Raw genomic sequence first — 24,511 nt, forward strand, 5'->3', positions numbered from 1 at the left:
AGTGTGCTGGAAGAATGGGTATGCTGCTGACATTTAAAGTCTCAACAGTAGGACAAACACTACACCAGAGAAATCATCCATGTGAGGCTTTCAACATCCCCCAACCCTGCCTGGTAAACATGAGTTGACAGGGTGGGCAGGAACAAGAAGCCTTCACTCCTATGACAGGAAAGGACGCTTGGACCATTCCGTAATGTCACGGTGAGGGTGTATTCAGATCAAAGTTAAACAGTTAATGTATGCACGGGGTTCCTGTATGGAGGGCAGTGCTTGCCCACCCTTGCAAGTAGCCAGAGTAGACTTGAATATATCAAACTGCCGTGCTTTTCCCTTTCTACGGAATTTGCCCCCCAGGGCCTCATACTCAGCATTCTCTGGATCAATATTTAAATTCTCCAAAAAAGAGGTTGTTTTGCTCATGCTCAACAAAATATAGCTTCTCATCATAGCTACAAAGTTGCTCTTTGGCCCTGTCTATACTCCGTTATTAAAGAAAATGCGTCAGATTAATTTTCTTACCTACAGGACCTCAGGTTATAGGACCATGACCTCTATAGACAGCAAATGCCCTTGAAGTTTACAATTATACAGTTGCCTGTACTTAGTCTAGGAGCAGCTGTTAATTTATGCCGAGAACCGCAAGAAGGTCAAGTGACAGGGTTTTCTGGTCGTCGTTTTTGTTTTTTGTGCATCATTTGTGTTGGATGCTATGCTCCAGAATTCCCTTCCCAAAGGAAAGGACACCAGGAAGATTACAACCTGGGAAGCCTCAGCACAGGCTGGCACAGAGGAAGGACCCATTTAAGTTCTCAAAGAGATTATAACTCTCACATAACTCTTACTACTCTGAGCAGTTCAGTAGCAGCAGGAAGAGAAGCATTATAATCGTGCTGTAGTAGATTGGTACCCCTATGGTCCCAGGGCCCTCTGAGCTGAGGGCATGGAGGTGGCGGGGAGGCACTGCAGAAGAGAGGGAAGAGGTGGTTCTTTATACCTGGAATAATTAGACTTGTAAAGAATATTTTAGGCACACACACACATATACATAGGACTTTGGAGGGGGGTAATCGAACTTACCGTAAAACTCCAAAATACCTGTGATAAAATACTAGAAAGCTCACTTTAGTGTGGAGATGTAATATACTCCTAAATGTAGAATTCTATACGATGGTGCTTTAATTCAGTTTTATACTAATGATAACCATCTACTTAGTACATTGTAAGTAAATAATGGTTTTCTATAAAAATGAAAATGTACCCATTTGTTTCAGCATAGCATATGGGAAGCCATTCATCCACAACTTTAGACATTATTAGCTTCCTTTTGTGTCTAAAGATAGTACCAGCCAAGATGGGACTGGTTTATGATTTATATTTAAGAAAAGGAAGATAAAATCATTTGGCAGTCATTCGGAATGAGCTGGAAAATAGTAAAGGCCTGGGTTTAGAATTATATTCTATTTTAATTTAGCTAGGAATGAGAAACTGTAACTCATTTATTTTAATGTTTGTTCCCTACAAAAAATCAGTCTTATAACTCTTGTTTTCAGAATGAAATAACATACATCTGAGATAACTTTGCCCAAACACAGTATCATATGCACCTGGCAACAGTGGAATAGAAAATCACTATTGGACTTTAAAATACCTAGCCCTGGCCCTGAGCCTCCCCAGAAACAAGCATTATATAGATTATGAGAATATTTTCTAATTAATAAGCATACTAACAGTGGTTAGAAATACTATGAACACGTTATTTATCCTCCTTATTATCAGAAAAGTATTTTTCATGATTAAAAGCAGTTTATTTTAAATGGACAGATTCCATACTTTCTGAAAACCTAAAAATCATTGTTAGGAGTCATCCACAGAATGAAATACACTTTCAAGTAATTTGTGAAACCATTTCAGTATGTTTCTTTAGTATCACACAGCTCAACAGTGAAGAAATATTAAAGGCATAGAAATATTGCTAGCATCAATTCTGCCTTCAAAGTATGCAGTACCGAGAGATGGAAGAAATCTATTATTTTAAGCACTACTGACCACACAAAGTCATATCACATCATGTTGAAATAAACTAGACTTTATTTTGCTTACTTTTTTTTCTGGGGTACTCAATGAAGAAATTGACACCCAGATAATTTTTTACAGAAATATTAAAAATTCAATCTAAGTGTTAAATATTTGGGTGTTAGCCAAAATAAGAATTAAATTGGAGTCAATCAAACAAATGTGACACAAACAGCTCCTCTCTTTCAAAGAATATAAGAGTGTAGAGACCCTTCTCCATTGTTGCTTCACAATACAGAAGATTGTAGAAAAACAGTCAAGAACTACATACAAGGCCTCTGCAGTTACAGAATCCTAGTTGTTTCATATTTGGGGCTGACAGATATGCAGCTGCTGAGCGTCCTTTTGGAAATAGTAACAAGCCAGAAACCTATTAATAACGAAGATAAGACATCGTCAGTTCCTCAACCCCTAGTCTCCCCTCTTTTCAAGCATTTGTGACTGGGACCACAAAAAAATCATAAAAGCGTTATCAGCAAGTACAGCTGCTCTATGTTACTCATGCCTTTAGCATGAAAAGTAAATTAACATTCTTAAAAAGCATGAGAAATAGAAAATTTAAAATGAAACAAGTATCCAGCACCCTAAGTCAGTACCCTAACTTTTCACTTACATTTGAGGTTAGTTGGAGGTAAATAGAAGTAAATAAAATCCAAGAAAAGCTGACCTCAGATTGGCTCCCAGAGTAAAAAGCAAAGGGCATAGGCTAAAAAGAAACAATTGCTTTCTATTAAATGATATAGCAATGATAATATCATGTAAGCCAAAGAATCAGCTAATATATCATCTAATTAATGTTCTTTTTAATTTGTTCACTTTTAAGAGATGATGTTTAAACTTGGCTTAGTATAGAACTCTAAAAACTACTGAGTGGTATATATCTTAAGTAAAGCAATCATATTAACAGTACAGCATTATAGTGTTCAAACCACTTCTACATGTATCTTTTTACTTGCTCCTTTTAACTCTCTCATGATGCCATTTTATTACAGAGGAAGACATTACAGAGACGTTAAGTGACTTGCCCACAGTCCCAGAGCTGAGATTAAAAGTGAGATCTTCTGACTCTCTCCAGTGCTCTTATGGGAAAAGAACAAAAAAGAACTTTTTGATATAAATATAGTTTACTTTGAAAACTTCCTAAACAGTTTCTGTGATTCTTGCATGCTGCAATTTCAGCAACATTGATAATTTCAAGACATATTGAAAATACCCATATAGAGCTTGAGAAACTAGGATGTTTAGTTTATATTAAAAATGAAATAAATTTTCATCAAGTTGAAGAAATTACGCATACGTAGATTTCAGGTCAGCACAAAGAAAGATTTTACAACAGTTAAAACTTGTCCAAAGAATGGGGGGAAATTGCCTATGAGCCCCAACATCAGAGTTGTTCGAGTAGAGGAAGGATTCTCACATCTCTTAGAGAGTACGCCGTGACAGTGACATCTAAATTCCCTTCTCACTTTGAGAGTCTGAGATTCTGAGTCATACTCTGGACTATCTTTAGCAAACAACCAAAGAATTCTGTTACACCTCTTTGAAGTTGCAGACACTTGATAAGACTGGGGGAAAATGTATTCCCAGAACCTCAATAGAAGCTCGTCTGGTTTTGGAATTAAGTCAGTCACATCTTCAGTAAATAGCTGCTCTTATTGCAGTCTGTCTACATTCTGAAATGGAAAGATATTTTAAGGAAAGCACTTCTCTGTAAAACCACAGAGCTGCAGATAGACACAGGTCTTGTACACTTATATACACAGACATTTAAAATTATATACTGACATCAAACTTTTGGCAAGACACAAATCTGTCAAAATTCATTGGATTATATAAAAAGGAGAATAAAACAGCAAAAATGAAGCACATGCATTTAGAAGGACTGACTTGGATTTTTTTTTAGAAGAAAACGTATTTCTGTATCTGGATATGATAAAAATTGATCCACGTAATGTGGTATCCTGCAGCGTTTCAATATGAAATACTTGAAGGTGAATTTTAAGGGCACCATAATATCCCCCAGCAACTTCAGTACTGCTTAATTTCTTTTCCATTTTTCCCTTCATCACAAATAGCAATCAGTTTATGCCCCGAGGCATGAAGACTGCACAACCACTGTAATTTTACCCAATTCAGGCAGCGTACCTACCATTGTTCTTACCCACAGATTCTCTGAGCATTTCTGAATGTAAAGATATTTCCCTCAAAACTCTGTCATGTAAGTGACTTCCATGGATGAAGCAGATGTTTTATAAAACACAGTTTACTCTTTTTCCGTTTACAGCACAGCTTTACAATTTCCGAATGTATTTATTTCAGAAAAAAAAGGAAATGCTCTGTTTTCATATATATTCTTTGGAATTTATAGAGTTTAGTGACTGGAAGGCTGGTTTGTCAAAAGAGCCATTTTTAGTGTATTCATTAAAGATAATGAATGAAGTTAACGTTCCCACGGCAAAATATATATGTTTGTAGTCGGAGGAGTTTTATTGTGCCATAATTATATCATGTAACTTTAAGGTGATTAAAGTTCATAGGACGAAACTAACGCTAAGCAAATGTTAATAGTAATAGATGTATAACATAGAGTCTGCCATATAGTGTTTTTTCCCTGCACATTTTCATAATGGCCATTAGAGTAATGATGACAACATCTTTCATTTTGACGTCTCTGGAACATATTGTGACAACCTGCCGTTCCAGAATACATCCATTTTCTCACCTGATGTCATTTTACTTGATAAAGAATTTTAATAAGTTACCCAAAGTTAAATAACAATAGCACATGATCTTGTATGGGTTCAGGCTCATTCTTGGTCTCCACTTTCCTTCATGTCTCACGGAATTCAATCAATTGTCTGGTATTTAATGTTTTTATGGGAGCCAGTCACTACCTCTGAAATTATGCCAAAGGGTAACTAGGAATTGACTGTAAGCTCAGTTAACTAGACGGTAGTCTCAAAAGAGACAAAGTAATTCAAATAAGAAAAAACCATATCAGAGACTAAGTGAAAAGTAAACAAAAATATTAATAATTAACTACTACTTTTCAAGCACATGTATATGAATATATTTTCCCTCACAACTCCTTTAATCTGGTGTATTATAGTCATCTGGACAGATGAAGCTGCTGAAACTCAGGTCAAAGAGCTGATAAGTGACAGAGCTGGGATAGGAGCCCGTTATTGTCTAATTCCCAAATTCATGCTCCTTACGCTGTACTGCCTGTTTCTCTCCAAAGATACCAGGAGACAGAGACACATTAAGAAAAAAATCCCATCTTTATCCAACCTATGATTCCTTGTTTTGAAAAAAAAAAAGAACCATTTTATGGTAATCCATCTCCTAGACATTTTCCTAATTTTCCCATCTAATGGAAGGCATGGGATTTTAGATTTTACTCATTTTTTACGATAATTCTTGTTCATATCAGATTAAGAACTGCTCCAAAGATGGTGTTGCTTGTAGCACTATCATTTCACCCTCAAAAGACATGCAGGACATCAGGGAGAAGGGTTGAGAACACCACGGCATGCCTCGTTCTCCCTAAGGACCTCCAGGTGCTCCCTGTGATGCACCCTCCACAATTCACTCTAGCTGATGAAAAGTACCCAAGTAAGCCACTTCCATGAATTCCCCTGCTCTGAGCCAGTCTTTAGTTTATTGGATCTCTGACAAGATAGACTGATTGAAGAACAGACAATTTTCCCCCTTACACAGCTAAAATTCATTCCCCTTTGGCTTAATCCTTAAATGGATTTTAAATTCAATTCAGTGAATGCCCCAGTATATCAGACAGTTGATAGTGTCTTGTGAGACCTGAGGAAGGGGTTGGCCAGAAGTGAACTTGACTTTAATACAAGACCATGTTCTATTATTGTTTAACTTTGGGTATTTCTCCCCTAGGAGGAGGACAGAGGAGAACTAACCAGCTCCAGGACCAAGGTAAGAGGGGAGTTTTCTTTCAAAAGAATGGGTTCCATCCATTTGAAGGAAACCCCTCCCCCACCTATTTTTAATCCCTTTTACTTTATACATTTATATTTTTTAACCCACCAGCATTAGGAAACCAGCTTGCCACCTGTGCATAATAGTTATTTGAACATCCACTTACAAATGTTATAGGAGGAAAAATAAAAACCTTCACACAAGTCATATTAATTATATGCTAATGCATTTATGTTTTCCATCTTCATTAAATATCAGTGCTAGTTTTCCATTAAGGATTAGATTCTTGCATAGGCCTTGGGAAATTGTCATCAAGTGTTCATTTCTCTATATGTAGAACATGGATAGTTACTGTCAATCAATGGCTAAGGAGTTACAAAAAGATAAAACTAAAATCTAAAGTGTTTCTGTAGAAAATATATCTTATTAAGAATTTTTTTATTAAAAGAAGCAGCTGATAAAATTTAAATGATACATAATCTGAACTATGGGCAGGCTGGACTTTTGGTCTGAAGTAATATAGACAATGAGATTTTTAAGGTACTGTATGAAAACTGTGATTAGAAAAATAAGAAGAAAGGGAAAAAATACTGTCTTGAGCATTTTTTCTCCATGCTTATAGACCCTCTTGCCAGCCCTCTTTTATTGCTTTTAATGGTTTCCACTGTAACCTTGCATTTTATGTCGTTGTCCATGGAAATCATCAGTGTTCTCTGCCTTTGGTACTCTATTCCAAACTGGTCCTTCCATAGGGGAGAAATCCAAGGGGAGAAACAAGTGAGAGAACTTAAAAAGCATCCAGCATCTGAGATATTAGAAGACAGGTCAACCATATGGATTGTGGAGGGACCAGCAGCAGTTCTTTGCTATCGTTGCTCTCCAAGGCGGCTAGACCGCATGTGACTCAAGCAGATTTTAGGAAAGCTTTAGGATCAGTTAACTGAGACAGCTCAGGCTCAAGAAAAAGGAAATTTTAGGAAGGTGAAGAGATGTATAGAAAAAATGAGAATTCAGGTAATTTGTTGCCAGTAAATAGTCATCATCATCTTTCAGAAACAGTTCTGTCGTTTTGTTACAAACGTGCTTACAATCTTGGCGCCACCTTAAAGTTGGATTCTTGGAGTTTTTAATGAAAGAAAGTCATTTCAGGATGATATATTTTTGTTAGAGGCTATTGCCTTCTGAGCGGGAACTGTAGTAGTCGTGTGATTAGGAATGTACGTAAGAGGACACATTCAAAATAGACATCTGATTTTAATACCAACACACACTGTTAATGAAGATAATGATATTGCACTGGTTGCCAAATCCAGAAATCTAAGCACTGAACTTTGAGCAGATAACATTTTGTTGTCAGATGTCAGATAGAACCTAATTTTGACTTTCTTACTCATTAACTCTTTTAATGAAAAGTACAAAATATATTTGAGGCACATTATTCATTCCTAATTTATCCATTCCTGAATTTTAAGATGCCAGATGTATGGATTGCCTAAGGAATTATACAAAAAAGAAAAGTGTCGCAATATTTTTTTAGTGGACTATTTGTGTGTCAGAATTTGATATCCATACAGACGTTAGTTATGTTAGGCAGATTTGTCGTGTGCTTTGAAATCTTATGAAATATTTCACCATAATCTCATTCAGGGAAAGAATTGTTGGTGGTTTTGCAGTGACTTAGTTCCTCTGGATAACCTGAAATAGAGATGAAGCACTGTTTTTCGTTTGTTCGTTTTCTTGCTCAGTAAAGTGAAAAGTATTGATCTCATATTAATTGCATTCAATTTATTAGGTGTATGAAAAATAGTTAATTGAAGTGCCCAAACTGGGAGTTGAAGAAGTAGCCAACTTAAATAACTGAAAGACTGTGTGACATGTTCTAGTATTAACACCAGTCGTAGCAAGTGTAGGTGAGCCTATTTTCAGAATTTAAACTTTTTGTCATTTTTTTCTATTTGAATTGTTCAATGAAAATAAATGACTTAGAATATATTTCTGTTTTGAAATACGATCATGAGCTCTATCACTCTCAAAGATAAGCAGCTTTGTGTTTCACTTAGAATGGCACAAACTTAAAATCTTTAAAGACACATGGCCTTAGATTTCCTAGGCTTCAGCTGTTTTCAGAGAATAACAGAAAAGCCACATGCGCTCCTAGTTATGAGCCCCCTTTGATCAGCAAGTTCAGACAGCTTCCTTTCAAGATCTCGTTAGCTTGTAATCTTTTTCCTATGAGACATATTTTTATCAATTTCCTTTTTTCTATTTGTGCTATTCTCCTACCTAATCAAAATCCAAGTCAAAAATTAAGGTAGGTGAAACAAGATCAGTTAAAAGACATTTTAAGTCAAATATTTTAAGTTATATTCAAATACTAGTCTACTGCTAAGAAACCCGAAACCTTAAATGAAAGAGAAAAATTGAAACTTTAAGTTTTTTCTCTCAAGAATTTGATGGGAAATTTAAAGTATTTGTATGTAAAGTTTAACTAGACATATTTAGTGAATTAAATACATATTTAAACTTTCAGTAAAATAAATCTTAATCAATGTAAACCAAACATAGAGTTGGCATTTAATATCTGTTGATGAGAAGTATAATTTTTAATTTCTAAAATGCACTGAATTCTGCTGTTCTAAGTAGTAAATTTAGTAACAGAAGAATTTTCTAAATATGATATGTTTCATTTGCTATATTTAAATAGATTAGAACTGAGTTATCAAAATACCATTATTGGAACTTATATCTGAGAATTTAGTTGGAAGTATCAGATTTCCCTTGACATTCACAACAAACTTGTATTTGATTTTATCATTTAGTGTTCTTCCTTGTTCAGCTACACAAACTGAACTGGTGATCCCTTTATTTTAGCTATCTATAATCTCACTGAAATACTTTCTGAGATTACTTCGTATACAATAGACCAAATTGCTTGTCATTATTCATAAAGGTAGCCAGGGTCAGTAACTCTTTTAGGTGCCTCTTGCCAGTATTTAATAGGCATTTTGAAGCCTTTTGCTTTGTTTTATTTTATTTTGTTTTAAAACACTCTTCATATCAGGTCTTCCCAAAATCCATTAGGTTCTAGGATCAAAGGATTCCCTTTTATTGTCCAGCATACTCTTCTTTCATTTTAATAGGTTACTTGAAAAGTAGCATCACTGAGATATCAATTATGCACGTAGTTTTTGCATGCCTACTATATTTCTTGCCCTGCATTAGGACTGAGAATGGTATAAAGCACTGTTAAGACACGTTGCTGTTCTCCAAGAAGGAGGAAAAATGTGCAGAAAAAACATTGTAAAAGTAATGTGTGACTCGGAGCGAATGTGAGTGCTCCAGATAATAGATAATTTAAAGAAGCAGGAAATAAATAGAATCTACAATATTGGAGAAAGGCTGCATAAGAAAGATTTGGATGTACTAGTTGAAAATATTAGTTGAATCAGTAAGTCAATGAGTGACTACTGGAGAACGATAAGAACTTTAGAAAAGCTAAGAGAAAAAAGAAATTCTTGATGTAGGTTCTATCATGAGGTTGGAGTCAATTTGAATAAAAGATCTTTGAGACTATAAGAAAACTAGCCTGACTGGAGGCAGAGAAGCTCTATTTAGGGAATTAGGGTGGCTAGACTGGGATTCCGTGTTAGATAGACCCCAGTTCTAATCCTACCTTTGCTATTTACTAGCCATGTGGATTCAATGAGGATTCAATGAGAATGTGAAGAATTTGACATAATGTCTGGCTCAATAAAATATAATGAAATCATGCTTTAAAAGTATATGTAAGCTGAATTGTTAGGAGGCTTTGAATGTCAGAAAAATTAGAATGGAGTATTATCTTGGAGGCAATCATGAGTCACTGAAGGTGTTTGACAAGGTGCTATAAACCAGCAGAGAGCAAGGTGATTCTGACTCTGGGTAGCTGAGAATCGATTGGCAGAGTTAATGGATCTTGTCTCAAGTGAAAAAGGTTTGACTAAGGTGATGTGGTGTGATAGAAATGAAAATATAAATTTGGGAGACCCCCTTCCGAAAAATAATTCTTAATGGATAATTGACTTAGAGGAAAGGAGGGGAAATGAAAATTCAAAAATCAGATTGAGTTTTTGTGATTGGGCTTTGTTATTTTAATATTTGTTTTTGCATATCTATTCCTTCTGTGAAAATTTTCTAATCTCTTATACTGAAACTTCCTTAGGACGCTGTTCTTAAAGATCCCAGATTAGATCTCCTAAAAGATTAGAACTTAAATCATTAAGAACCTTGTATGTATCAAAATGGACCTATCTTATTTTAAGCTTGGGAGAAGTATTATCATCTAATCAAATCAAGTCATCATACAAGCTATTGTTATTGCTTTTGAGAGAAAGTTATCTACTGTACTTCCTTCTTGGGTATGTAGGAGGGGTCAGTTCAATTGACAAGACCACCTTACTTTGGAGTTTTATTTCAGCTCAAGGAGTGTTTAGCCAGAGAGGAAGTTGCCAATTTACTAGTGGAGGGAATATATGAGTCAAAGCTTAATCAAGAATAATCCCCACCGAGCCTGACAAACTTCTCAGGAAAAAGAAAAGCTCTCTTAGTCATAGGGGGGATGAATAAATAGTTCAGCTCCACAAGAAAGGGTAGCAACAGGAAGCAAAGTTATCATAGCACAGTGGGAAAGAGCACTGGACCAGAAGGCAGAAGACCTGAGTCCCAGCTTGGCTTGGCTTTGGTGAGCAAGTCACCTAACTTTCAGTAGCCCCCAGTGACCACATTTGTAAAATGAGAAGGTTGGAGACAGCCTCTAAACCACATTTTGACTCAAAAATTGTAGGATTCTACTTCTGTAAAGCAACTGATGGAAGTTTTAAAGACTCAGCAAAGAATGGAAAAAGGAAACGTGATTGTGGTCCATCGAATGATTTAGAGTTCTGGAAATTGTACAAAGAGAATAAGGAGCATGGTTTAGGAGATGAAGGGATCCAAAGTCAGGGACAGAGGCAGAGGCCATGCAGCAAATTATGGGCCAGACAAGGCATCTGAGTGAAAGGCCGTGATGGAGTGAGTGTGACAGCCACCAGCTCTTGTATTTTTGAAATTTTGCTTTAGCATAATAATAATCACAACTCAGAAAGTGAATGATATTCAGAGAAAACCTGAAGCACTTCACAGTCTAGGTAGCTGTGATCTCGTCTTGAAACGAAGCCCTCTTTTGTATGATTTGATCAGGGATAATGATAATAGCAAGGGGGTGGCTTGGGGTGGGGACTTTATCCCATATAATCTCAAAGAGCACCCCAAGGCCAGCACAAATAAAAAAGTTTTCATCATTTAATACGAATAATTGATATTTTATCAATATTATGTAAGGGTGACTGACCGTATCTTTCGACGGGTTTTATTTAATTTTATTGATTTAACATACAGTCCTTAAAGAAGCCCTGCACATACTGTGGTTGCAGAAGGATCCCAGATTGAGGCTGGTACCTTGGAAGTTCCTTCCTGCCAAATCACAATCTTAAAACCTCTTCTCTGTTAAAATTCTGGAGCCACGATGAGTCATAGAAATATTTTTATTTCTCTTACCTTTAATAGACATACTTGAAAGTAGTCGTTAATTAATTTTAAAATAAGTGTTATTAGACTCTAGAACAAATGTTTTTTATCTGTGTTCATGATTGCCCTTCCAAGGTGTGTGAAGCCCTGGAAATTGTATACCAGTCTGTGGTTTTGTTTGTGCATTTTTCGTGAGAAAGTATCCATAGCTTATCTCAATTTCTGAAACAGGTCATGACCCAAAGGAGGTTAAAAAATGCTACTCTGTGATCTAAAACTGACAGAATCATAAAACGAAACTGCATGAAATCGTTCTAAGGATTACCTAAAAAAAATACTCGGCGCTAACAACATAATTAAATTTTTCATTTCTCACAATCTCTAGCTAGCACTCTGACTAAATTGCTGGCAGACATCCTCACAAAAATTACAATGTTCCTTCAAAGCATCACATTCCTCAGACCTATCTCAAATAGAAATTAGTCATGAAAATGCCAAAGAACACACAATTTAGAGACAATGCCTGGGATCAAGTCCAGTATCTATGCAATTTGTTCAGTTCTTTTTGATTCACTTGGAGTATGAAATACAAAGGTCTCTATACACGAACTTAATTGCATACATGTCATCCAAAATCCGAAACAAAGATGATAAATCCTTTCTTATCAATGTGATCTTCAGATGTTCATTATAAATCATGCCAGGTCGGAATTGTCTTTCCACGGATAAAAAATTTCCCTCCTAACTTTGATCTTCAATTATTGATTAATAGTGCCATTTTATGCAAATCTTACTTGTCATTGAGTAAGCAAACTGGAGTGAAAACTTAATATCTTTTCTAAAAATGTTTGCATATATATGTAGAGCAATTTAGCCCAAATTCTGTCTTTGGAAATGAATGCACAAATCCAATGAAGCAAAAAGAGCCTTGTGCTTGTTTACTGGAAGGAATAATTTGGGAAGAAAAAGAATAGCGCAGCCACCAGTTAAATTGGAAACGTAGTGAAACAGTGATAATGCTGAGAACTGGTGACACTTCCGGGCCTCAACAGCTGAGAAAGGGTAAAACTGTGAACACAAATGCCTTTCCTTAACATCAGACATATGTAGTTCTTAACTCCTTATCATTTGACAACCTACTGATTTTTATTTACTTTTTATATTTTCTTGGTTGATAAAATAGTTCTTTTTCTCAGTCGGTTATTAATTGCCTTTATACAAAATCCTGGGGTCTGTTGTAAATTCTCAGTTTTTCTGCTAAATCTTCCATCCGCCTTTATGTGCAGGGACATCGTTAATTAAGCCGTAAAAGTACAATCTCATGTGCTATATGCTCCTCCCTCCCTGTCTCCTCTTGTTACTTTTATGTGTGCAACTCAACAATACTGACAATGCAGTCATCGTTTAAATAACAGAATAAATAGTCTATACAGAGTTGGTTATTACTCATTTTTCATGAAATTACTATTTTCTTATTAGAGTGGTCCTGGAAAAATTTCTGCATATGTTTACCTGCTGCATTGTTGCTAGTGTCCTCTAGTCGATTCCAACTCCTGGCAACCCTGTGTACAGCATAGCTGAACAGTTCCCAGGCTAGACCAGACAATGCTCCGCTGCTGTTAATAGGGTTTTCATGGCCATTGTTTTCAGAAGTGGGTAGCCGGGTCCTTCTTCCTAGTCTGTCTCAGTCTGGAAGCTCCGCTGAAACTTGTCCACCATGAGTGACCCTGCTGGTATTTAAAATACCAGTGGCACAGCTTTCGGCATCACAGCAACAGGCACCCACCACAGGATGACAACTGACAGATGGGTGGTGTGGTTCCCTGATCGTGAAACAAACCCCAGCTGTGGGAGTGAGCGCGCCAGATCTGAACCTCTAGACCACCACCTGCTGCATAACAAAGTTTCAGTCAAATGAATTTTTGAATCTGGAATTTTAGTTTGACTTCAAAAAAGAGATACAGTAAAAATGTAAAATGATCGAAAATTTTTTAAAATGCATTTTTTTAATTCCTGCAAAAATCAAAAAAGACTTTTTCTTAGGGTCTCCAATATGTACTTGTTTAGGGAAGAATATAGTTGCCAGCCATGGAATCTCTTTTTCTAAGAACAGAAGTATATACATATTTTTTTCAAATGGCCCACTTAGCAGCTCAAGTCTATTCAGAATCACATTCACTTAATTCAGCCTAAGGGGGAAAACTCACCTTGTTTATGTAAATATGTGGGAAACAGCAAGTCTCCCCTCTAGACCACTGAGAGTTCTATTAACCTCCTGCAGATCCTATCTGATGGGGTAGGCCTGCTAATTGATGCATTACTCATACTCCTCTGCCTGACCTGTTCCCTTCAAACGAGATAGAACCTTTGTAGAAGCCAAATGCATCACACGTCCTCCAGCTTGTGACTAGAGACACAAAACCAAGTGGACCAGAGCAAACCACATAATCAGGAACAATGAATGTTTCTCTGAGATCCTTAAGAATAACTCCTAAATTCTACCTCTTCCTCAGTTTTGGGGGGATCCAAAATAGAATATATATTTTGGTTTGCATAAAACAATTCTACTAAGCATTATATTATAAAATAATTGAGAGGGGGGTTTTTTGGTTTGTGTTTTGCTGATTATTAAAGTATCACTTCTCATTGTAGGAAATTTGGGGTGTGTGGGGAAGCATAAAGAACAAAATGGAATGCAAATCTATTGTGATCCCTCCACTCAGAGATAGCTAGCTATTCATTGTATTTCTTTCCAATATTTTTCCATTAAGGCTATATACATATATATGTGTATATATACACACACACACACACATATATATATACACACACACACTATCTGTTCCTTTTTTTCACTTAACATTATACTCTAAGCATTTTCCCTTATTAAAAATTTTTAATGGCTGTAAACATTCAGTCATATGGATTATTGGTGCTTATCAATACTATCAAGTTGGGAGCTTTATAAAAATGTAGATACACTGCCCCCAGTTCAGAAGAATCTGATACAGCAAAGTTAGACTTGAGCATCTGCATTTTTAATAGGTGGTTCTGATACTTAAATCAAGCTGGAGTTGTGCACCAAAATCTACTTAATTTTCCCCTTCTGTTGGGCATGTAAATTGCTTTCAATGCTTTGCAATATAAATATACTATCAGATTTATTGTGTTACTTTGTCAACATCATTGATTAATTTCTTAAGATTGATCCCTCAAAGAGAAATGATTATCACTGATCATCCACCTTAGCAATAATTATCAAGGGTAAGAATTGGTTTTAAGCTTTTGTTGTATAAAGCCATAGTATTTTCTTTCCAGTTTTTAATTCTATTATCAGTTTATGAAGATGCCCATCTTATTAAATCCTTGACTATATTGAGCATTATCTTTACGTTTATCTTTCCCAATATGAATGGCAAAAAATGAATTTGTATTGCTTTAATTCACATTAGTTTAATTCCAAGTTAGGTTGAATTATTTTTATATGATTTCTATTTCTTCCTGTGTAAATTGTCTACCAATGTCCTTTGCTGATTTTAAAGCGAATTTTTTATTTGTTTATGCAATTTCTTGTTGATTCACAAATTTTTAAATTTTTTAAAGATATATTAAGATTTATTGGGGACTATGGAAAAAAATTCCCAGCATCATTCAGGTAAATATTCTGGACATTTTAACACCTGACATTTAAATTTTATAAAGAGTTTAGTATGAAGAGAACACTCCAGTTAAAAGACCACAGGTCTAAAACTGAGGAGAATTTCTCGTGTGTATGTAACTCATGGATCCTTTCTGACAAGGATAATAAAGCACTAGCAAAATTATAGAGTAGTTTAGACAAACTTGTGTTAGGTCCATACATTATTGACATCATTGCTGACAATGAAATATATATCCTATTAAGTAAAATAGAATTGAATGTGTTTTAACCAGACGGAATATTATATTGCAAATTATTTATTCTATAAACTATATATTCCCTAAATATCTTGTGTGTGGACATTGGCTAAATCTAGGGCTTATATGTATCAGTCCATTGCAATAATATTCTCAAATCCAGGAAATCATAAAAATACTTTACTAAACTTAAAAACTTTTAAAATCTTTGATATTTACTTAGGTAGACATTTTATCCGATGTAAACTTTAAAACCTCACCGACAGAAAAATTACACTCTAAGAAATAGGGTCCAGAAGAAGTATAATGAGTAAGGCATAAATGTGCATGAAATCATATCCAAATCTATAGAATTTAATGATAAATTATTCATAGAAGGGTAGAGAATAAGAAATAGATATCTTAGCCTGAATTAGGCGTGTTTTTAATAAGAAAATCTTACTTTGCACTAGATTAATTTATCCAAAATTCATAAATGGAAAAAGTTTAGGTCTGTTTGTTTCCATTCTATAGCTTTTGTTTTATGTGGTATTTCAACAAGATTCTTCATTAACAAAAATGGGTCCCAGACGCTAGGGCAATGAGGTATGGATTTTCATAATCTCAAGCCCAATTGAAGGAAATTTCAGGGATAAAAACCTTTGGAAGTTTTCCAGAGGTCTTGGAATTTGACTAGGTGTGCATTTTTGTTCCAACCCTGTGTCAAGTTTCCCAGCATCTCACTACTCTGAAATAAGCTATTTGGAGTAGAGATTTTCTTACCTAGAATTCACTATGGCATAAAAGGCGAAGGTAAATAAGCAAATTACCTGGGTCCTATTTCAATCTATAAGGTCATTGTCAACACACCTGGGCTCTCAAGTGGTTTACACATGCAGCAAGAAAGTGGCCACTGTTTCTTCCTCTCCTTCTATTTTTTAAATGAAAGCAATCCATTTCAATTTAGTTTATTCTGTAAAAGCTGCATTTAACAGAAAAAAAGAAATAATTAATGTAGAAAATATCCCATTAACATTTTTCTTCTATCTCTTATCTGTTCAGCAGATTGCTATTACAGCTTCTCTGATGCTTACTCAGGACAAGAATATCCCTTATCATCAATTTGTGTTTCTGACATTGATTTGCAATCTATGTCTGAAATGAAGGAAGGGGGTTCCAAAGCAACAGTAAAATGTGCTGCAGCAAGGCTTTGCTTTCTATGTCCCTCATTTATCTCATGACTTCCTTAGACCTGCTTATAATTACTCCTTCAGAGGTCCTTTTTCTTTTTGTCTGGATAGAAAATACTTTTTAATCTATTCTAGCAAGAAGAGTGAAGTAACTTTCTGTATTTTCTTCAAAGTCATTTCATGATTCTTCTTATTAATAATATACAAGAGAGATGCATTCAGTAACATAGAAGAGATGTCCACATGGTCCTTGTATATGTGGTTTATGCTGCAGTTGAAACAGCAATCTAAGGAGGCCTTTATAGCCAAACTGGTTATATAAAGGAATTACGTCTTTAGTGGAACAATTGTAGAAAATAACAGGCACTTTTAACATGCAAAGAAATCTTGACATACTGAAGCCTATCTCTAAACATTAATTACAAAATGCCTTCTATGCATTATTTGAAAAGTAAATTTTGCATATGATAGTATTAAGTGGACTTTATCAAGGGACCACATGTTTCTGGAAGGCAAACGTGGATTAATTGTGAATTGAGCAGTGACTTATCTATTGGTCAAGTGTATTATATGAACCTACTATGTACATGTACACGTATACGGATAGCAGTGTGAAACTAAACTGTTTTTACATGGCCTATTAGGTGGTATTAGAGAGACGATGTCTTAGAATACTTTTGTAGAAAGCTTTATTCCAAACAATTTTCTCAACGTAAAGCTTTTTTTCCTTATCCATTCCTTTATTTTGCTTTTTTGTTTTCTATTGTGCTGTGAAACTGTCTTTGGATATGGCTAATAACCCTGTTAAATAACCCTCTCATGAAATGGTTTTAGTTTTGTCAAAGGAATGGTCTAAACCAACATATAAAATAATTGGGATACCATTAAAAAAACTTATATGAATATTTCAGGCTCAGATAAAGTGAATTATAAAAATAGTTTTCTCCAAAATAGAACATTTTAGTAGTTAGGTTTAATTCATTAAAAGACACAATGTGGACACAAAATAAGTTAAAACAACTTCTCTCTCCCAAAAGCATTTTTTAAAAAAATAGATGTCTCTATCTTCACTGAATATTCCTCCATTCCTATATTTTAGTCTGGTTCTCTTGGTGATTAAACTGACAACCTGGTGTTGTTCACTTTAGGAAGTATATTAATTATTTTACACCACTAATGTGGCACTTACTTGGGAATGTGGGAACAGCTAATTATTAAGTTTTTCATAAATGGCAGTCTTACTCTTAAGAAGAGTTTAATACTCTCAAAGTGTGCAATTTACTCGTGGGAAATGTTACTCTCCAACTGGATCAAACCATCATAACGCTGGAAAATGAACATCGTTTACTGGAAATATTACAAACATATTTTAAGAGACTAAACCCTTTAATAGGCTAATTAGTAGTAAAATATGCAACACTTTTGGTTAGTCAACTAAGTATTTCACTTGTAAATCAATGTTCAAGTGCTACTCACTAATATGGGTTGTTTTATTTTATCTATAATTGATTTGGCATTAAATAGTCATCAAGCTCAGTATTTATCAAACAGCATAGCACAACTGTACCCAAATTTTCTCAGTACGTAAACCACTCGCTAGATTTAACAGAAATTTATTAAATGCTGAAAACCCTCTTGAAAGAATTAATGGCTCATTTAAAAACTGTGACTTGAAAGCAAGAGAGAAACCAAATGCATGGGAGGCAAAAGTCCATGACATATTTCTTTTTAATCCTCTGAGAGAATAATTGAAATGTGCCACCCTTATTCCCCTGTAGAGATAAACATGGAGGAAATTTCATATAGAGTGTTTGTTTGCAAAGTCCATCACAAGCAGCATGACTTCCTGGGGTTTAATTACTTAATTTAAACAGTCAAATTAGCTATGTGATGTTAGTTTCTAAACAGCATCCAATGCCTTTAAGAATCAACACAAAATTCAAATTCAAGAAATTTTCCCTAATTGCTGCAACTACCTTTCTTTTGATTATCCTGAACCAAACTTGGAAATCCTAGCTTTGGAGACCAACTAAATCTAACAAATAAACAAACTAAACTCACACAAACAGTAAAGGGAATAATAATTAAGCCCGACTCACTGTTGTCAGGAAATCAGTACACAAAAATCAGTGGCTGGTGTGTTGGTTTGTTTATGCCATAATGTTTCTCCTTCTGGGAATGAATTTTCATTTCAGTCTCTTTTGGGTCGTTGACATTCTTAGAGGCAAAGGAATTCAAGACACAATTCTTTCTCAATTACCAGTAAATTCAAGTTTATTACTGTTTTGCACAAAAAAGTAATCCATGTAATTAGTTGATAATGATGTCAGTTATTTGACAATAAATGAACTGTGAAAGTGAACAGCACCAAATACTACATGCGTAATACACTTTGGAATCAGTTACAATTGCCTTTGGTTTGGACCCTGGTGGAAGGGGCTGCAGGATGGCAAAATGAGAGGTTTATTTAGCGTCTGGGAGAAGCTTATAAAAGAGCTTAAGTCCTCATTCCTTCTAACATCTTAACAGCTGTGCAGTTTCTTACAAAATATGTTTTATCGTTTCAAGAAATGCTGTTAACCTCGCAGTTTTAAAACTGAATGAACAAGGCCTCTTGGACAAATTGAAAAACAAATGGTGGTACGACAAAGGAGAATGTGGCAGCGGGGGAGGTGACTCCAAGGTTAGCCTCAATGTCACCAAAAGCGGGTAAACAGTATATAAAGTAATAGGTGCATCTGCTGGGAGACACATTTCAGACCTACTAATGCCACCAGAATTGCTGGTCAAGTCCCTTTGCAAACTGACATATGCAATTACTGTCAAAGCAAAAATATTTGCAACCATTACCAATTTGGGGACATAGTAACAAACCTAATTAAAATAAATTCTGAAAATCTCTGGCTTTAAGAAGGTTGTGGATCAGACATCATAGTCCTACAACGATTATAGTCCTTGGTTTTGGAAAGCAGGAAGGGATGCAAGTTTTTGAAAGAGCAATTTAGTGAAGAGAGGAGGGAGATTGGAGAGGGTATGTCTGTCTTGTTTTCTTTGCCAGAACTTCTATGAAATGTTTTTAAGTAACAGCAATAACCTGTCACCTAGCCTGTCTAGAGTACCTACCAGAAAGTAATTTCTCCACCTAAAACCCTCAGGCTTCTGTTAAACAACAAGTTAAACAAAAGTCACAGACAGTCTTGTGAACTATGCATTTTTTTGCCTTCCATAAATGGATCAAGCTACAATGATCAGTCTACAAAAACAAGACTAACTCAGCTTGGTCTTCACCGCGTCCACGTCATATTTCCAGCTTTATAAAATAATGTTTGCTTTTTTTAATTTCTAAGCAGTGTCTAAAGGGAAAAAAAGGTGCACAATTAACAGAAATTATTAATTAGTGTCCCAGAATCCTTCCTTACTAAGAATAGACTTAACAAAAACAATCCAGAGAGGGGAATACTCTGACTTTTCTTTTCTGACATACCTTCAATTGGTATGCAAGAATATTGAAAATGTAAAAGTATACATTCTTGTCTTCCTTTTGAAATCTAGAGAGTTGCTTAAAACAAAAAGTCCTGCTTATCTTCAGGTTCTTGATTGGGCTATCAATTCTGTCACTTGGCCACCCAAGCCCCTGAACCATGCCCTGTTTTGAGGGAGGACCTGTCGAGATGGCAGCTGCCCTTACCCTCTTCCAATCCTGCTAACTTCCCCCTCACTCCAACCTAAAAAGCCTTTCAAATTCAGCTCACTTTTACATTCCCATCTAACTACCAGCCCTACTGCAGGAGGAGGAAGGAGAGACTTTGCCAAGTGAATACTCTGGCCAGAAAGGGAGGCATGAAAGAGGAGGAGACAACAGAACTGTGTGGACCTGATCCATCTCCTGGTCCTGAGAGAAAATCTGAGTCCCCGGAAAAAAAAAAAAAGCACCAGAGAGAGGCTAGAAAGAATCCTCAGAGGTTCCTCTGGGATGGTTCTCCTTCAAGACATCTCCATTCGAGGCACTAATCATATGTTTTGATAAGGAGTATTAACTCTTTTTATATTTTAGAGCCCCAACTTGCCTAGAATGTTCTGATAGTTCCCATGAAAATATAAATATATATATAATATATATATCACAAAGTATTCGTTTACACTGATAATCTACTATTTCTCCATGCAAACTAGAAACGTAAGAAAATGTGTTCTAATAGCACCAGAGAAAAGAAAAGCAAAGATATTCTATTCCACTAGAAAACTTTTGCTTGCAAATTTTTATTTTTCTCACAAGTATAACACTGTTTCGCAAAATTTTCCACTAAAATGAATAATGAAGTCCTATTTTAGTGTACCTTAAAGACTCATTTCAGAGAAAAATAAGCAAGCAAGCAGGAGCAGAAATGTGCATCCACATAATGGAAAAATCAATGTAACAAAAGTCACTTTAATTTATTTAAATAAAGGATTGGACAACTCAGTTGGATTTTAATCTGTTTACATCCAAACGTTGTTTGGCACATAATGGACGCTAAGTAAATATTTGTTATGCAAAAAGATAAATATGATTCTAACCTTGTAGTTTTCAAAAATCAAACTGCCTGTTCTCATAGGTATATGGTACATTACTTTCACCAAACATCAACTACAAAATGATATTTCAAATTGTTATTTCAAATCTTAACATGTAATTTTCTAAAATGTTATAAAAAATTAACATAAAATGTTCCTCCCAAATGAAATTACATTATGTTCTTTTTTCCCTCAGGAATTTTCTTTTCATACTGAAAAACATTCCAGTAGGTTATATATTGATGTAATATTTATCACCAAGACGATAGGTGGTTACAATCTAAATGCTAATAATGCCCACTCTGAATTTATAATGAAAGGTGATATTATAAATGCCCTGACCTAACTCAGATCAAAGTAAATTCCCAGGAGGCAGCTGTCGCTTTTTCATTTTTGTTTTGTACCTTCTTCAGGTGACTGTTTTTCTTTTTCAGCTTACCTCTCCCCTCTCGTTTGGCCTGATCTTCCTCAAAAGAGGCAAAATCAGGAGGAAAGTGCTGAATTGGAGAAGGAAGCTGGCTCTTAAGCCTTTGCTGAGCGTAAAGTGAAAGCGGAAGAGACAATTAAATGCTGCCACTTCATTGTAAAGGGAAAAACGCACACTCAGAGATCTCAGCCCAAGCATGCTGAAATCCAGTGTCATCTGATTTTCAAATACAGAATCTTGGTAGGACAAAACTAACTTTCCTAACAGTGATTCACCTAGTGAAGGGGGAAACCATGGAAAGCTGTACCACACACGTGAGTAGGTTCCTACAAGGAGACAGTTGACCCACCTGTCATTCACAGGCCGGTAAGCAGGGAGGATGGCTCCAGCCTTCCATTCGGCTGCAAATTATTAGACTTCTGCTTTAAGAGGGCCATGTGTCAGTAACTGTGGGGAAAAAGAGAATTACTCACTGTCCTTTCCCTCCAGGAGCTTGGGATTTAATATAACCAACAATTGAACTATTTAAAGTCCCTGTGGCAGCTTCCAGTCACACCCCACAGCTGCAAAATAGTTAGCATCTCCACTCACCTGATAGCCATTCCCAGCTCAGGAAGTTCTGGCCATAGCAACCCTGAGTCAAGAGGTTTCACATTGGAATGTAAAAATTTAACAAAAGAAACAAGGAAAAAGTTCCCGCATCTTAAATGAAATAAAGTGGAAAGGCATGATGTGGGGGTACAAATTTTCTTGTTTGAAAACTTACTCCCTTGATCATGTTAATATTCCTGCAATGTCTTTTTATATGGTCATAAGAAATTCATATTCATTCTTAGGAATAAAGGAACAGAAATTTACTAATTGACAGTGAACTTAATTTTAAAGTATCACTGCAATGTCTAAAACTCATTTTCCCCTTTGATTAATCTGACATGGTTTAGTCTGAGCACAAACAATACACAGAATTTTATGCCAATTTTTAGGTGAGTTGTTTAATCCTGGTTCTAGTTGGAAATTTTGGCAATGTCTGCAATCATCAATGACCCACAGTGCTAGTAATATCTACAAAACTGTTGATTTTTTCTATTTATACTTGATCCTATGTATAAAAAATACACATAGATGTATATTTATATATATCCACATAAATGTGGGTATTCATATAAAAATCATTTTTAATGTGATTACCAAATAATCTGTCCGTAAGGAATTACGTTAGATCCCATAATACTCAGTTTTCAATTTGGCACTTTGAAGAACACAGCCCTTCCTGACTTTAAAATATGTTATAAATGGCCTATTCCCCTTCACCACCGCCATGGAAACCAATGCAGGAATAAAGGGATTTCTATGGAAAATATGCATTCATAAGCAGGAAAAAACATGGTAGACAAAAACCAGTAAGAGAAGCCAACACGTGGAGAAGGAATCTCCCAGTAATAAATCCTTTGCTCAGTGCCTGACACTCCACCAGCTGATCATTAAATTTGGTTAATAATAAATATCTCACATGCAAAATTCCAATCTAACTGTAACTTCTAAAACCAGGCTACTGGAGTGAATAGGAGAAGGAACAAAGAGGCGAGGGGAAAAAACAAAGGGGTAGGGGAAAGTAGTACCTTAAAAAGGGAGAGAGATAAACCAAAGGCAGTCTTCATCTAATCCACAATTTTACCTTCAACTGTCCCTTCTAGAAGAAACTTGAAGGAAACTCTGCTTTCATTTTCCTTCTCTTTTCAGCATGAAGTCTTCCTCCTCACAGCACATCCCATTCAAGAAGTGCACTATAGACTAATATAATGTACTTATATGTGTGTTAAAAAGGCAAGCTATCCTGGGGACCTAAAAACCCTTAGTATCAGGAAACACTTGTTCTGGATTCAAAATAATTTAAATGTAGCAACCCTACAGAGCACCTACTCTGAGTCAGACACCCTGGTAAATACTATTTGACAAAGGTGACTGAGACATAGTTTCTGTTCTCAAGGAGTTCACAGTTTACCAACCAACCCACAGGTATGGTTTTCTAACAGTTATTTCATACATGAGGGGAGAGAGTAAAGTCTGGGGGTGAGGGGGTATAGATCGTAAAACCTAGATTAACTGACGTTAACCAAGCACCCCAATTAACCATAATCCTCACCCCAGCCCACTCACAAACTCAGCTTTTAGTAGAAAGAGTTAAATCATGCTCATGTTAGATTTTAGTCCAAAAAACAATATAATATTCTAGGATCACAGCAAATCCATATTTCTTCTTAAATGGAACAATGAACCTTGTAAGATCTCATAACATTGATACAACAATTAAACGGTATTCAGAAACCAGACAAACAAAAAGAAAAACATGTTTTAGAAACTTTTTTCAGAACTCACAGTACAAAAAAATAAATGGATTTAACTGTTTATCAGAAAACTCAATTAACCAGAAACCCCATTTCCTGAGTTTTCTGTTGTCAACATTTTTAATTGCGCAAGCTGTGAAGTCAGACTATTACAAATCCATATTCAGCTGCTTCCTAGCTGTGTGGGTAGATGAGTTAACCTCTCTGTGCGTTGGTTTCCACATTTGTAAAATGCAGGTGATAATAGTAACTAAATAGGTAAAATGCTTTTAGCAGTGCCTAGTGAGTAGTAAGCGCTCAGTAAAATGTTACCTATCATTATCACCATCATTGTTGAAGCATTACCTGGTCGTGTAGATAGGTTTATGGAATTAATCCCCTGGTGACCAAATAAATGGATGCTGTGTTTCTCCAAATACACTTAAAATTTCCTAGAAGTGAGGCATTAGGAGATACAGACAGACAAAATGACTGTGGCAGGCTTAGAAATGTCAAGAGGAATGTGACTAGTCTCCCTCTGAATGTTTGCAAAAGCGAAAAAAAATAAAACCCAA

At 35.6% G+C, this 24,511-nt stretch overlaps 1 protein-coding gene across 29 annotated transcripts in view; it reads left to right on the forward strand.

The window, feature by feature from the left end:
• GRIA4 (glutamate ionotropic receptor AMPA type subunit 4) overlaps positions 1 to 24,511 on the forward strand; it is a 368,128-nt gene that overhangs the window by 333,262 nt on the left and 10,355 nt on the right. For 11 of the 29 annotated variants that reach the window (XR_011440443.1, XR_011440442.1, XR_011440444.1 and 8 more), the window contains one exon: positions 19,200 to 19,314. The exons of 11 other annotated variants lie outside the window; for them this stretch is intronic. Coding sequence is in view for 10 of the 18 variants with exons in the window: in XM_023644730.2 (XP_023500498.1) it covers positions 19,200 to 19,314 (115 nt within the window). In the remaining 8 variants the exon portion in view is untranslated. Of the gene's footprint in view, positions 1 to 5,979; positions 6,019 to 19,199; positions 19,315 to 21,619; positions 23,959 to 24,511 lie in introns of those variants that run through there. 7 more of the 29 variants (XR_011440445.1, XR_011440451.1, XR_011440450.1 and 4 more) reach the window with 3 other exon arrangements.

This window comes from Equus caballus, chromosome 7 (assembly GCF_041296265.1).
Source record: "Equus caballus isolate H_3958 breed thoroughbred chromosome 7, TB-T2T, whole genome shotgun sequence".
Lineage (NCBI taxonomy): Eukaryota > Metazoa > Chordata > Mammalia > Perissodactyla > Equidae > Equus > Equus caballus.